This window comes from Lepidochelys kempii, chromosome 3 (assembly GCF_965140285.1).
Source record: "Lepidochelys kempii isolate rLepKem1 chromosome 3, rLepKem1.hap1, whole genome shotgun sequence".
NCBI classification, from domain to species: Eukaryota; Metazoa; Chordata; order Testudines; family Cheloniidae; genus Lepidochelys; species Lepidochelys kempii.
The window spans coordinates 48,760,767-48,776,387 of NC_136382.1; the positions used below are offsets into that span (position 1 = coordinate 48,760,767).

At 38.4% G+C, this 15,621-nt stretch overlaps 1 protein-coding gene across 19 annotated transcripts in view; it reads right to left on the minus strand.

Moving 5' to 3' along the window:
- The window catches only part of DST (dystonin), a 471,547-nt gene that overhangs the window by 194,943 nt on the left and 260,983 nt on the right, over window positions 1-15,621 (minus strand). For all 19 annotated transcript variants that reach the window (XM_073336274.2, XM_078852094.1, XM_078852090.1 and 16 more), the window contains 16 exons: window positions 15,280-15,386; window positions 14,434-14,553; window positions 13,645-13,740; window positions 13,261-13,388; window positions 8,828-8,921; window positions 8,350-8,504; window positions 6,867-7,329; window positions 6,645-6,773; window positions 6,344-6,421; window positions 6,094-6,255; window positions 5,890-5,994; window positions 3,922-4,017; window positions 2,298-2,423; window positions 1,770-1,922; window positions 1,361-1,515; window positions 994-1,120 (listed from right to left, as the gene is read on the minus strand). In XM_073336274.2, the coding sequence (XP_073192375.2) occupies window positions 994-1,120; window positions 1,361-1,515; window positions 1,770-1,922; window positions 2,298-2,423; window positions 3,922-4,017; window positions 5,890-5,994; window positions 6,094-6,255; window positions 6,344-6,421; window positions 6,645-6,773; window positions 6,867-7,329; window positions 8,350-8,504; window positions 8,828-8,921; window positions 13,261-13,388; window positions 13,645-13,740; window positions 14,434-14,553; window positions 15,280-15,386 (2,294 nt within the window). The remainder of the gene's footprint in view (window positions 1-993; window positions 1,121-1,360; window positions 1,516-1,769; window positions 1,923-2,297; window positions 2,424-3,921; window positions 4,018-5,889; window positions 5,995-6,093; window positions 6,256-6,343; window positions 6,422-6,644; window positions 6,774-6,866; window positions 7,330-8,349; window positions 8,505-8,827; window positions 8,922-13,260; window positions 13,389-13,644; window positions 13,741-14,433; window positions 14,554-15,279; window positions 15,387-15,621) is intronic.

The window sequence follows — 15,621 nt, forward strand, 5'->3', positions numbered from 1 at the left end:
GCTTCAGTGCACTCATGATTCACAGCTCTGTGTTTCTTTCTCTTCCAGCACAGGAAACTGGATCCAAACATCAAACGCAAGCTACATCTGGGTGTGAATAAGGTAGTGTCAAGGTAGTATGCAGTTCTAAGATTCTGTTGGAGCCATTGGTATTCCTGGGCCCTCACAAAACAACAATCACAATCATAACAACAGCTGGCTGTTCATGCATTCTATTCCAAATTCATATTTGATCTTTTATGCCAGCAATGGGATAGGCCTATGTTATACCAGAGACCATTTCTCCTCCCATGCCATGTGGCAATCAATGGGGAAATGGTTACTGACCCAAACATGGGTAAGAAGCAGGGCATTTTCGGTGGAGGTTGCTGGTTCATTTGTATCAAATAGAAAGGGTGAGAAGTGTGCGGATGACCCCTCAATATGTGTACTGCAAATGTTATTTGCAGCAAATTGAAGAAAGATATATTAAGTATTGTGTAATAAACAGTCTCAGGTAATATAAAGGTAAAACACGATTTACAGAAGCAGACACTACGTTGTTCAGTGGTCTGACAGATTGTTTTAGCCAAAGTGTTTGATATTTTGATTTAAATCAGTATTTTGTTTAGAACAAACTAATCTTAATCAGCTCTTTAATAATGAAATAATATAGACTATCTAACAGGGTACAATTCTGTAGCATGGAGTAACTAAAATGCACCCTTATGCAGGCCTCAGAGACTGAACATGGGGCTTGCAATTGCCCCAATCATTAGGAGGTGAAGCTGCAGCATAAGAAAACTATATGTCAGAGTGAAGGCTGCTTAGATCAAGATGGAGTACTGCACACAGTAAAATGGAGACGGCACTGTAAGCTGTCTCTCTCCACATTGAAGTTGTGAGCGGCTAAAAACTTCTCCAGTTTACAATAGTTTCTGTAGTTGCAGTCTTCTGGGTATCAGTAAGTTACCAGTGTACACTCAGATGGACATAGTTTGGTGCAGTACCTACCGAAGCAACATTACCAGCTCGAACAGTTTCAATTTCATTTGTCAAGTAGTGCCAGGAAACCATGCTCTTCATGTTTATATGTGATTCATGCCAAAGGGCCAGTACATTCTGAAAATGTTGTTCAATTCTGAAACGTACAAACACAGTTAGATTAGAAAAACTGACTGAAATTGTACTCCCATATGAAAAGGGGAGAAAACACAAAGAGCATGAATTATTTTTAAGCTGCCTATACAAATAAGTTCAAATGAAAATGACTTCCTCTGCCCTAATCACAAGACAATATTCCCTCCCTAAAAAACTAAAAACAACCAAGATATTTATTACAGGAACTACACACTTTCAGCTGTTTTTAGTTTGCTTCTACCTGTTTGCAGTGTCTATTGCTTCTTTATTTGGTGGAGGAACTGTAAAGCACACAGATGGAACCATGGCCTCATTACCACTTGGACTAATGACTTTCCATTTGGCACGATGGGAGTTGCTCGCTAATACGCATTCGTCATCTTTGTAAATGGTTATCTAGTTTTAACGGAAAAGCAGAATAATTTAATGAGCTAAGCATTATAAACTATTCTTACAAAGCACTTTTGTAAATGGTGTCACCAAATAAGTGACACAACAACAAAAAACAACAATGCAGAACACAAGCATTTGCTCTGTTTACTAGGGTGGAAGATATTTACAGTCTTGTGTTTTCCAGGAACATGTAATTAATGAAACTTTAGCTGTCTCCTCACGTCTGTAATTGATTTTAGGAAATTCAAGGTTCTAACCTCAATTTGTCTGTAGTCACAGATGGCTTTAATTGGGATGGATGTTTTGAGTGGACTATCAGGATTCCTTGGCTTCAGCTGAATTATTGCCTTTGCCTTCCCCACAAGGCCAGCTACTGTGCTCTTGTACTGCAAGAGTTGTTCTTTTTCTTCCTAAACAGCAATTAAGAAAATAACAAAAATCAGAGGTGGCCAGAACTCAATGCTGCTTCTTTAATGCTTTTAAAGCTTTTGTCTCTGAAAAATAACATGTTTCACATGAACAGAAATAACTCCATGAAGTAATCAGTTTCCTTTAATATGCACTATTGTTTAAAAACGTATATTTTAAAGGCATGGAAGTATTCCGTAAACAAGGACAAATGGATAAACTCGTTTAATTAGACATTCTGAAATTAAATTTTATAGTTTTATTACTTCCCTTTAGTTGGGTAAATTGTTTACAAATTTGATTTTTAAATCCAGATAGGTGTTACACAACTCTTGTTTAATCTTATTTTTTTGTCAACAAGATTCTTGAATTCTTACCATGGACTCCTGAACAAGATCTTCCAGTTTATGAAGGCTGCTGGACCTATCACAACTGTACTTTCGCTGTATGGCATCTTTTAAATTCTTTAAATAGTCCATGGCTTCTTTGGCATCATTGAAAAACTAAGGTAAGACACGTATTTTGATTCATTAAGAACAACACTGAAAGGTTTACTAAGTGTTAAGCCAAAATTGTTGTTTGAAGAAACCACTAAATGGTTTTAAAGCTGTTTTATATTTTAAAGTAGCTTGAATTTCAAGGGATTGAGTTCTTGCAGTTTAAGTACCTGCTCCTGATCTCATAAAGGCAGACATGCATCACTGAAACATCATGGAAAATCAGTTACTGCACACGTTATCTGAAAACAAAATCAGTATCCCTATGTCTGTACATTAGTTAATTACTGTTCCTGTGAAAAAAGAAAAGGAGTACTTGTGGCACCTTAGAGACTAACCAATTTATTTGAGCATAAGCTTTTGTGAGCTACAGCTCACTTCATCGGATGAAGTTGCATCCGATGAAGTGAGCTGTAGCTCATGAAAGCTTATGCTCAAATAAATTGATTAGTCTCTAAGGTGCCACTAGTACTCCTTTTCTTTTTGCGAATACAGACTAACACGGCTGCTACTCTGAAACCTGTTCCTGTGAAAATGATTTTCAAACAGTGATTCTGCTACTCCTGGAATTTACAGCTATTAAGTTTTAAAAAACAGATTATAAAATAAAAGTTATTAAATGTAGCAAACAAGCTATACAAAGTAGTATGTCCCTATGAACATTATACAGATTAGATGGAACCTGATTCTCCAATGCCTTTTTACCTTTTGTAGCCATTTACATGAATACAAAGTGGGTGAGCTATAAAGCCCTACCATTCTGATTTGTTGCAATTTACATTCATTTTGCTCTCATGTGCACTAGCATAAATGACTCCACAAGGTTCAAGACTGTTAAGAATACTCTCTCTATATTAAATATAAAAAATAACAGAGTTCTTTCTAAATCAGACAATGCATACTAAGACCTTCCATTACTGTGTATAATAATTAGTAGATTAATGATCGTTTACTAATCATTTAAGAGGAGCTATAGTGAGAAAGGTGTCTATAAATGGCAAAACCTTAGTCAACTCATCAGTTCCCTGTGGGCCTTCTTTGCCCTGCACTGATAATAACGTGTGTTCTGCTGTTGTCTGTGCAGCCCTGAAAGAATGAGTTCGATTCTGTTCTACCTGGTCCATCATCAACAAACCTGACAACCTGAATCCAGTTGCAGAAGCTGTATTAACTATTATGATGTCCGAGGAAGAAAGAACACTGCCTCTTTTCCAGATCCTGGACTTATTTTCAGCTCTGACATTTAAAAAAAAAAACAACCTGGCCCAATACTCCCTTGGTGTAAACTGACATAACTCTACTGAAGACAATGGAGCTACACCCGCTTATACTACCTTGGAATCTGGCCCATGCACTGAGTTATAAATGGAAAAATTGAGCGAATTTGATCTGAAAGTTATTGAGAAAGACTAACCAATATTCTAGACTGACTGTTCTTCCTGTCACTTTTCTGACTATAATCATGCTTTAAAGTATTACAAATTTAATTGTTTGACTTACTTACCTCAAAATAAGCAGCATTTTCTCTCAAGTGTTGTTCAACACAGTGACAGAGCTGTAAAATCCAGCTCCACTGTGTTTGCATTGCAGCTCTATAGGCCTTAAAGATGAAAAAAGAAAGCATTTTAGGAATGAGTGCAGAAATTAAAACATGTACATTCTTGCAGACTTTAGGAAAAAATAAGAATAGTGTTACAAACAAAAGAGTCTGGTCCTGCCCTCCTTATGCAGGCACAACTGTCCTTCAGACAGTAGGAGTTTTGCCTAAGTATAGAGTAAAAAATCAGACATAAAATGTGGTGCTGTATGGACAATAAAAATGTTTTCTGAAGCCCTAATATGTGCATATATATATATATGCTTTTTCATAACATTTAAAAATAAGTTTAACTTTACTAATGTCTTTGTCTCTTAAACAATGTTTTTACTACCACTTCTATAGAAAACTGGGTGCATTGCCCTAACATTTGCCAGCAGAGGGTGCTCTAAATATTTTTAAGTCAATCAGAATTGTCTCATGTAGAGCCAGACCCATCCGACTGGCACAGAAGGCAGAGAGGTCTTCCAGTGACTGGGTGGATTGATCCATTAATGCTTGGCGAACACCCCAGTGTGCCTGATTAATATGAAAAGACAGTTTCTGAAGTCTTGTTATCTGCACATACTAGGGAATTAAGAAGGCAGTAATTTTAAATATATTACAGATGTGTGCCCGCACGCGCACACACCCACCCTGTACTGTTTAATGTAAATGACTATAATGTAACCTATCTACCACCATACTGCTTTGTCTCTGTGGTATATATGTTTATTAGACTGATATTGAGTGATACATATATTAGTAACAGCATACCATTTTAGAGAAAATAATTCCCACACTACCAAAATACCATTCATTACCCACATTCAAGTGAAAGTAAAGGTAAGGAAGGATTTTTCTTCATTCGTTTCCATATTATGAAAAATAAACTCTTTAAATCAAAGAATCATAAAATCCAGAGTTGGTATTGATCCCTGAATGGATTAGCTCATCCTCCTGTATTATAACTGTTTTCATTGGTCCTATTGTAGCACCACTTTACTGTCTATTCTTGACATGAGTTTCTGAAGGGAAAACAATCTGACACTCTCCTCTGGAGGCTTGTAAAAGCACCTACAGTAGCTACAATATTTTTTATGTAAACAGATTACCTACAATATAGAGCCTGATTCAAGTCCAAAATAAATCAGTCCACTTTGTTACATTCCAATGTCAATACAATTTCTGTAATTTATTGACAATAAGGTCATGAAACCAAACCCCGGACCTTAAAAGGAAGCAATATGATAAACTATTTGTGACTAGAAATGCTTTAGGGATACCTTTTCCAGCTCAAAGGGAGAGAAAAACAAATTGAGGGCTATTCTATGCCTTCAATCTGCATGTGCAAATCCCATTAACATCAATGGAAATTGCATGTGAGAGTTGAAGGCAAAATATGGTTGCAAGGGCCAATCGTGGAGTCCTTAATCCTTCTTCTTACATTTCAATGGGAGCTTTGACTAAGGGCAAGTCTAATCGACTGCATTACATCAGCGCAGCTGTACCGCTGTAGTGCATCTAGCGAAGACACACTATGGTGATGGGAGAGCGCTCTCCCATTGACATAGCGTGGTGTGGACACCGATTTAAGAAGCTGTAACTTACATTGCTCAGGTTGTAATCACACCCCCGAGCAATGTAAATTACATCGACTTAAGAAGTAGTGTAGACTAGCCCTAAGTAAAAACCAAGTAGGACTCCAGGATTTAGCCATAAATGTTTAAAAACACTTATTTCTTTGAAAGTGAGGCACAGAGCCACACCAGGACATAGAAAAGAAAAAAACTCTTATTGTCTGAACTTATTAACAAATATCCCATCAGCAAAAAGTCATGAAGACTTAAATCACAATATTGGTTTCCGGTTTGTGTGCTATACTTCTTGACTTACCTCAATAGTTAGCCTTGCAGGGTGATTTTCAAGGAGTAGCTGCTCTGCTATTTCCTGAACTGATTTAATAACTTCTTCTTTTTGATCAAGTTCTCTCATTAAATCCTTTTTTTTTTAAATAAAAAAATGAGATATTTTAGAAACTTGTTAAATTATTAAATGTATTTTAATTATTTCCTTTTAGATTACATTAGCAATGCTTACTGCATGGTACTCCTTTTTTCGTGATATACTGGAATTTCTTTCACTCCAGTCATACGCAACCTCCTCCTCTTCTTTTTCATTCAGCCATATAAGCTCTCCAGTGGCACGGGACACAAAATTGTGCAGGGTATCAAGGTGCCTTTCCTGATTTCTTGATGTATTCTTAAAAAAAAATTAATTTAAAAACCCTGCCATTATCAAAGCAACACACATTTAAAAGTTGAACATCAAAGAGATATAATGATCTTACCAAGAGTTTTGCATACTGACTCTCCAGTTTGTGCAATTTTTCTGTATAACTGAGTTTAAGAGGGGCAGTCATTTGGATCTGTGTACAGTAGATAAGGTTAAAGGACAACAAAAAGATTAGCCACATTAACAGTTATTCTCAAATATTAGATTAATTTGTATAATGCGAATTCATCGGGCAATCATACATAAAACCAAAGAAAGGTTCTGAAATCCAAGTGCAGTTGTGTAACCAGTAATCACCTCATGAGTAATTCAATTAAAAAAAGTAACCTCAAGAAATAAAAAGTACAGTGGCGTACCTCACTGATTTTAGCTTCTTTAAGGCTTGATTCAAAATCTTCTATAGCTCTATGGACATTTTTTTGATTTTCTAAATGGCTTTCAACGCTTGGCAGATCTGAACCCCATTCTGTTCGATCGAGTTGAACCTTATAGACAAAAGTGAAAAAATAACCAAAGCTCCTCAGAAAATAAAGGAAATGACTAAGGTAGACTAAGAGGTGTTTGCATAAAGACATTACCTGCATTTCATCTACCCAGTTCAAGAGGTCCTGGACAAATTTCAGGTTGACTTCTTCTTCTGTTAAATTTTGATCAACAAAAGCTGATTTCATGAGGGGCTTTCGGATTTGCATCAGCTTGAGTGTTTGCAGTGCATTGGTGTCAACTCCTGTTACACAGGTTTGAATTAGCCGTGGTGGAAAGCCTGGTGTATAAGCTGGTGTGATTGCCGGAGTCAGTCTTGAAGTAAGACCTGATGAAAGGCCTGATGTCAGACTGGAAGAAGTCAAAGTAGGTGTTAAACCCTGGGTCATTCCAGAGTTTAAATCAGGGTTTAAGTTTGGTGCAAATCCTGAGTTTAAGCTTTGTGTTATTCCCGAAATCATCAGCTTTGTCTGTTCTGTTGTCAGTGTGCGCCCCTTGCTGAATACTGAAGAACATTCCGTCCTTAAGGCCATAAGATCATCTCGAAGTTTAGCAACCCTATAAAGAAATTACATTTACTAAAGAAAACAAAACAATCTCACTGACAGTTTGTGAATGCATTTTTATGAAACAATATAATTAATTGAACTATAGCAATATAAATGAAAGCTATCTTGTATGCTTTACATATTCTAAACATAAATTTACACTATTAGTACCTCAGTACTATTATTTACTATAGACTTTACTTATTACTACATTAGTTCCTATATAAGCTTTCTATATTAGCCTATTTATATTATCTAGTAAACAGCTCTAAAAGTAACTTGTATGTACTGTGTCACCCTATACATGCATACTTGTGTGTGTTAGTATGGACAAAATCCTGGCAATAACGCAGAAAACCAACCTAACATGTGCAGTAGCATGTACCAAATGCAAAGCCAGACACAACCAGCAAAAGAGAAATCTTGCTGTTGCAAGGCAGGATACTACATGCTGGGGTGGATTGATTAGCTGCAAAGTTTTGTTTACCGCTCAGATATCCTGTGCTTGCTCTCACCAGATTCAGGTTAAATTCTGCCACTCTTTGGGAACATGTTGCTTTTCCATAAAATGACACCCTATTACTACAGTGAGGGTTTCTGGTTGCACAAACTGCTGTTTGTGAACTGACGTTAGCCTGCTACTACCTTTCCGGGTACGCTGGAACTACTGACGCAAATCATATTTCTATTTATCTAGAACAAAATTAGTACATTTTAAGGGTAATCATTTTAAGCACAATAAAAACGCCCAAAATGTTCAGACTTGGGTGTCTGATAAAGTTAAACACCTAAATGGCACCCAGATAAGTGACCTGATTTTCAGAGGTGCTGAGCATATGAGCACATGCAGCTCCCATTGAGTTCAATAAAAGTAGTTGGCACTCAACACCTCTGAACATCCAGTTATTTTTATTTGGATTGCCAATTATGGATTTAGGAGCTTAACTACAGGCATTTAGGTGTGACACTTTTGGGCTACAATACACATACACAATCTGTATTTATACACTTAAATAAAAGTATGAAATACCTCTGTACCAGTTGATCTGCCTGATAATATTTTCCATCAATAAGAATTTGGGCATCAATTACTTGTTGGCGCAGAAGATTCTCACATTCAAGTATATATCCAGCTATCTCTGCTTCATTCTGGAAATGTAGCCCTGATTCTAATCGCTTGGCATCCTGTGTTTTGGAATGATAAATACCAGCAATTAAATCCTACAGCTAACTGGATAAGTACTTTGTAGAGATTTCACTTTCACTGTAAGCTATTTTTTTATCTTAAATAATTACTAGTAAAACCCTAGCAGAATGAATTCTATGTAATGTACAGTACTCTCTTCCAGAAATGTTAACTAAAGAAAAAAAAATGCAGAAAAGGTGAAAATATCAGTTACTCAAATAGTCAATCAAAAGTTCTGAAAGTAAGATTTAAAAAACTGTAAAGGTTTCAGTGCCAAAAAGTTCACAAACACACCCAGAAAGAGAATTCATATTTGACTTACAGACTGCAGAGCATTCCGAGCAAGTATCAGTTTGTCTTCACAGCCCAGGATGTCCCGCTGAACTCTGTTTGCAATCTGCTGCAACATTTCCAACCTAAAAGACACCACAGACTATTTAAAAAAAACGTTTTTTTAGTATCCACATTGCAATACAAAAGAAAATATCTTGCCTCAAATGCCAGTATTTATGCCAGTGTACCTAGATTCTTCTAACGTGCCATTGCTAAAGCTGATACAAGAATTAATCAGTGTTGGGCCACAATTCACAGAAAGGAAATTCTCATTTGAGTCAATGCTGGTTCGAGTGCCAGTGCTGTTGCTAAACAAGGAATCGCTACTGTGGTAGCCATAACTACTGCTGTTCATTTTTACACCAGGAGCACTCTCCCTTTGGCCATTTACATCTATTGGAAAATGGAAAAGGTAAAAACTCCAGCAAAATGTACAGCTTCCAGGGATGAAATCTCTCTACTGGCTTTTGAAACCCCTAGCATTCCTTCTTTAAATAGGTTTCAACATGCACATCCAACACCCAGCAAGTAATACTCGGATAGCTCTTCAAAGGATTTTACCTAGAGCTATGTATGCTCGTTTGAGTTTGGCTTCCCTACGTTGCATTAAAAAGCTCTGCAAGTATGGACTAAACAAAACGACGAGGGCGTCACCGGGAGACAGAGGTGCCAAATATTTAATATAAGTCTCAACCAATTTCAACAAGCTAAATTATATTTATAATGATATTATATTGACTTCTAGGTAATGTACAGTACTCTCTTCCAGAAATGTTAACTAAAGAAAAAAAATGCAGAAAAGGTGAAAATATCAGTTACTCAAATAGTCAATCAAAAGTTATATTACAAGCTTGCTACAGTGTTGTGCAAATATTGAATTAAAGGTTATATGAAGAGAAGTAAAAAGAGCTTGGTTCAGCACTGTACAATTCCAGATTTATGCTGGTGTAAATCCCCTGGTTTTAATGGAGTTACGCCAGTGTAAAACAGGAGTAACCCATCAAGCCCATAACTGGTGAACTCTATACCCCTGTACACTGTCCAATCCATTACTATTATTCTGCTGTCCAGACAAGCCCGTTTATTTTATTCCCCTGTCCCACCAAGCTGTAATCCTGAAGACATCACCTTACTTTCTTCAGCATTCTGACCTGACAGCACCAAGGCTTTCTTACCAAAAGGAAAAGAAGGCAAAACGAATCTTCTTCTTGGTTTTTATGTATAAATACATGTATATAAAATTCATTCAGCCTTTCATTCTTAACTAAATATTTCCCCATTTTAACTCCTGCTTCCAGCCCGCTATAAAACTACATCTGTATTACAGTGCTGCTGCTTTAAGAATATAAAGGACACAGGCTACCCTTGCAGAGACTGAGCAGGCTTATCTCTATGATGGTTTCAATCCCACTAGCTTGACAAATAGGAACCCCAGTTTGGCCCTTGACCACGACAGGCAAGCTACCAGGCTTTCTTCACCCACCACATATTAACTGGGATCCCACATTCCAACCTGCCACTAGCTACCCATGCATACTGATGTTTTCCTAATCGTTATCAGCCGAAGGGACAGGGTTTTAGCAATTTACCACTGTAACAGGGTGGTTTGCCCCTTACATCTGGAGGCCTGGGTCAAGCCAACCCTAACTGCTGAAGAGGCACACCGGAGAGAGATCAGGTGGTTTCCCTATTGAAAGCAGCAGTGGGTGCAATGAAGGAAGGATGCTTAGGGAGATTAGAGACTGCTAGAAGTGAGCATGCTCTAGCAGAGAGTCCTGGGATGTGGGACTGAGACTACAGGCAGGAAAGACCTGGGAGCGACCTGACAAGAGGGTAAAACAGATGGAATTTGTTTTGGGACTTTGAGTTTTATTTTTGAGTTTATTTCATAGAATCATAAAATATTAGGGTTGGAAGAGACCTCAGGAGGTCACCTAGTCCATCCAACCCCATGCTCAAAGCAGGACCAACACCAATTAAATCATCCCAGCCAGGGCTTTGTCAAGCCGGGCCTTAGGATAGAGATTATACCACCTCCCTAGGTAACCCATTCCCGTGCTTCACCAACCTTCTAGTGAAATAGCGTTTCCTAATATCCAACCTAGACCTCCCCACTGCAACTTGAGAGCACTGCTTCTTGTTCTGTCATCTGTCATCACAGAGAACAGCCGAGCTCCATCCTCTTTGGAACTCCCCTTCAGGTAGCCGAAGTTTGCTATCAAATCCCCACTCACTCTTCTCTTCTGCAGACTAAATAACCCCAGTTCCCTCAGCCTCTCCTTGTAAGTCATGTGCCCCAGCCCCCTAATCATTTTTGTTGCCCTCCGCTGGACTCTCTCAAATTTGTCCACATCCCTTCTGTAGTGGGGGGACCAAAAGTGGACGCAATACTCCAGGTGTGGCCTTACCAGTGCTGAATAGAGGGGAATAATCACTTCCCTCGATCTGCTGGCAATGCTCCTACTAATACAGCCCAATATGCCATGGGCCTTCTTGGCAACAAGGGCACACTGTTGACTCATATCCAGCTTCTTGTCCACTGTAATCCCCAGGTCCTTTTTTGCAGAACTGCTGCTTATCCAGTCGGTCCCCAGCCTGTAGCGGTGCATGGGATTCTTCCATCTTAAGTGCAGGACTCTGCACTTGTCCTTGCTGAACCTCATCAGATTTCTTTTGGCCCAATCCTCTAATTTGTCTAGGTCCCTCCATATCCTATCCCTACCCTCCATCGTATCTACCTCTCCCCGCAGTTTAGTGTCATCTGCAAACTTGCTGCGGGTGCAATTAATCCCATCATCCAGATCATTAATAAAGATTTTGTCTGATTAAACTCAGATTCCAAGAAATGGCAAAGGGTATTGTGAATAGACGAAATGGGTTGTGTGGAGTTTAAGAATCCCCTTCGGGGGAAACTGAGGCAGGATGCCTATAGTGTAAGCCCAAGCCTTGAGGGGGTGCTCCGGAGGTGGTCACTCACTCACAACTGTATTTGAGTATCAGCCCAGCTATCATTTTTGCCACAATTAAATTCCATTCTGCAGTTCAGGCTGCAGTGGTCCATGCTTGTACCAAAGAGCAATATGCCCCAGCAATGCATACTAGTTATCAGTTTATGAGGCAGCAAACTCCTGTTTCCCAGCCCAATCAATAATATAAATGTCTCAGTGATCTAATACTACCAGATTATTAATTTCTCTCCTTATCTTGCAGTGGTGAGCCCCATAACTGACAATCTGATTATATTTAAATGTATTTGATGAATATAAAATACGTAGAGATGGAGGGAAGTTTATGTTTATGAGGTCTTAATCAATTTGAAAATATGATAAAAGCTTTTTGTGAGTATGAATACAACTATAGGCCAATTTCACACACCCTCACACCTCAGCACAGTCACCCTCAACTCACATCAGGAACAGGTCAGTGTTTCCACCACTGTCCTCCTACGTGTTGCTCTGCCCGTTGGGGGCAGCTTTACATTCCACTCCAGAGGAACCACACCAGCAGAGGATGCTCTGAATCAGCACATCCTCACCCACCTTAGCCATGCTCCCTCTTCATTCAGCAGCCTTATATGTCAGTCAAACCTGGCTGCCTTTGGCCCCTCTTCTGCCATTTTAATCTCTCTCCTGCAGACTCTCTGCTGCAGGGGTCTATGCATACACTTGGATGAGTTTAACCCAAACTCTTAGTAGCCAGGAGCCCATTCCAGGTTAGAAAACTCCTCTAAAACACAATAGGCCTGATTTCTGGTGATGGACTCTGTTTGTGCCAGTGCAATTTTTTGTGGTCTCAAAATTGTACCTGCAAAAACAAAATCTGTTCTTAGGCCTGGCCCAAGATCTCAGTAATGTTTAACATACACATAATCACAGACATTCGTAATGGAAAAGACATCAGGTCACATATTCCACTACTCACGCAGGATTGCTCTCAAATATTTTGTATGTTTAAATGCTTTGTATATACTGGAGTGCAATATAGTTTTACTTGACCCAAAAAAACGGAGCTTCAGATATGCTTGTGTGCATGGGCTGAAATTAATCCCTAGGCAAAAAGCCAGAGCCATACTTAAATTCTCCTTCAGCCCTCAGAATAAGGTTTAAATGGAATTTAAGTGGTGCACAGACCTTGTCATGACCTTTTGCATAGGGGAGAATTTCATTCAAGTTAAGTACTTTGATTGAGGCACAGATACTATTCATTCTGGACTGGCTGAGACCCCCCAACTCATTACCATATGGATCCTGAAACTACACATCAGAAAAAGATCTACAGGGCTGAAAAAAATCTGTGAGCATTCTTCAAGCTAAAACAATAATGTAGTTTTTAGCATGGAAAAGACATCCAATATAGTTTCCAAAGTAAGGCAAAAGAGCAGAAAGAAAATAAACCACCCCTGTCAAACATTCACTAGCATACCGTTCTACTTCAGGTCGAAGGGTTTTCTCCCTTTCCAGCATGGCAATAATAAGTTTTCCCCACTCTTTTTCTATATCATTTGGATGGTAGCCTTGAGGGAGTTTGATGCGTCCAAATTCTATCCAGACCTTCAAAAACAAATAATGGCTGGTTAACAAACAAAAAACCAGAAATACAATAGAGTGAATATAATAAAGCACAAAAAAAGAAAAGGAGTACTTGTGGCACCTTAGAGACTAACCAATTTATTTGAGCATAAGTTTTCGTGAGCTACAGCTCACTTCATCATCCTTTAGTCTCTAAGGTGCCACAAGTACTCCTTTTCTTTTTGCGAATACAGACTAACACGGCTGTTACTCTGAAAGCACAAAAAGTACAACTTACCTCAAGCAGTTTATAAAGACGTTTAATTTTTGATTTATCTATCTCCTTTGGTGGAATTTCTGTTTCCTTAAACTGTAAGTATTGGTTATAAAGTGCCTGGAGAAATATAAATACATATCACCAGCTATTTCCTAAAAGGGAGTATTTTACTACTTCTTCACCACATTCCATTATGTTTAATAGACTTATATTGTTCTATTAAAGACTTGCATAAAAAATTCTTTGCCCACCAGTGAAAAATCTGCTTGTGCAGGTTAAGACACTAGCAAAACATTTCACGTAGCTGGGGCATGGGAAGAGGGGTGACAATCAAAGGGTAGGATTTTCAATGGGTTTCATCCTGGCCACCATCTGCATGCATGCATGCAAAGAACAAGCTAACATCGGGGGTTAGGAAAGGTGGCTGGCAGGTGGGTGACAGAATTTACATAAAACCTAACACGTCTGAGCATCTCATTTGCTCCAGGGACACAAAGGAACCTTAGCAGCTCAGAGGATCTGGCCCATATGTATTGCATATTTCATATTTCCAAGCCTAAATCATTTTATCTTTTTAAAATATAAACATTTGGAGTCCTGTGAATAATTTGAACAGCGCCATATCATAGTCTCCCATGCTTAACTTTGGGAACACAGGGTCTCAGGAATGCTACAAGGTTTCTTAAATTTAAAAAAAATATGAAAACCCACGTTATTACGCTGCTCTTTGATTTAACTGCATAAAATAAGAATCCTCATTTTTTTTCTACTGTTCTTCAAACAAAGTACATGTATGACGCAGTGTCTCACCTTCAGTTCTACAGGATTGTTTGGAAATGCTCTGTCAGATATTATTGTGATATGGTGCCTGATCCACTGGATGAGGTAGTTCACCATATTCTGGTATTCAACCCACTTGACTTCAACATCCTAGAAAAGCACATCACAGTCAGCAGATCAGAAAGCAAGAACAACTTCTTTTTTTCTTTTTCTTTTATAGTCTCGGTTTAAAAGGATGCATCTCTTCAGACGCATAAAGCAAAATAAATTCCCAAGCTTAGCAATTCCAAAACGGCATTCACAATATTCTGGTCCCTTTATCATACTAACATAAAATAAATCCCAATTAAATCAATTGAGAAACCTGCATGAGAAAGGCCAATAGGATTTGGCCTCAACTATTTCTAATGATGACATTGAAGCTTCCCAGTTCTAATACCATTCAAGAGAGATAATAAACAGAGAGTGTAACCTAATGGTCTGACCACAGGACTGGGAGCCAAAAGATTCTGAGTTATGATCCCAGCTCTGATTCTAGCACTCTCTGTGGCTTTGGGCAAATCATTATTTATTAGTTAAGCTCTCGATTTCAATGTCTTCATCTGTAAAGCAAGTGCAGTATTGTTATAAATCAAATACAGTATTTGTTTAGTCTTTTAATCATGTGGAGCTCCCAGTTAGATCACGAAACCAAGAGTCGAGTTATTGACAACATGAAAAAACTTTCAATTGTGTTATTTTGTAATATTAGTTTATTATTATTGTTATACCAGTCTATGGAGAATGTAGCTAACTGCAGTATTGAGTTGAAACCTTCTAAAATCAAGCCATGTCAATGAAGCTGCCATGCTTCATAGGTGTTACTCGCTTACTTACATTTGCACTGATGCCTTCACCGCCTTCCAGTACTTTGGGAAATGCATCATAAAGTGATGACACATAAGTTATTACTGACTTCTCATCAGGAGAGGAGACATCAACATCTAAGAACAGAACAAAGTCTGTGGTGAAGAATATTCACAAATACTCTACAGCCTGCAGATAGTTAGATTATATTTTAACATAAGAACATAAGAATGACCAGCTGGGTAAAGACCAATGGTCCATCTAGCCCATTATCCTGTCTTCCAACAGTGGCTCCAAGGAGCATTCCTTAATGGTGCCTAGAAATTTTATCTCTGCATCCCATCCTGAAGTGGCACGTACCTAATCAATATG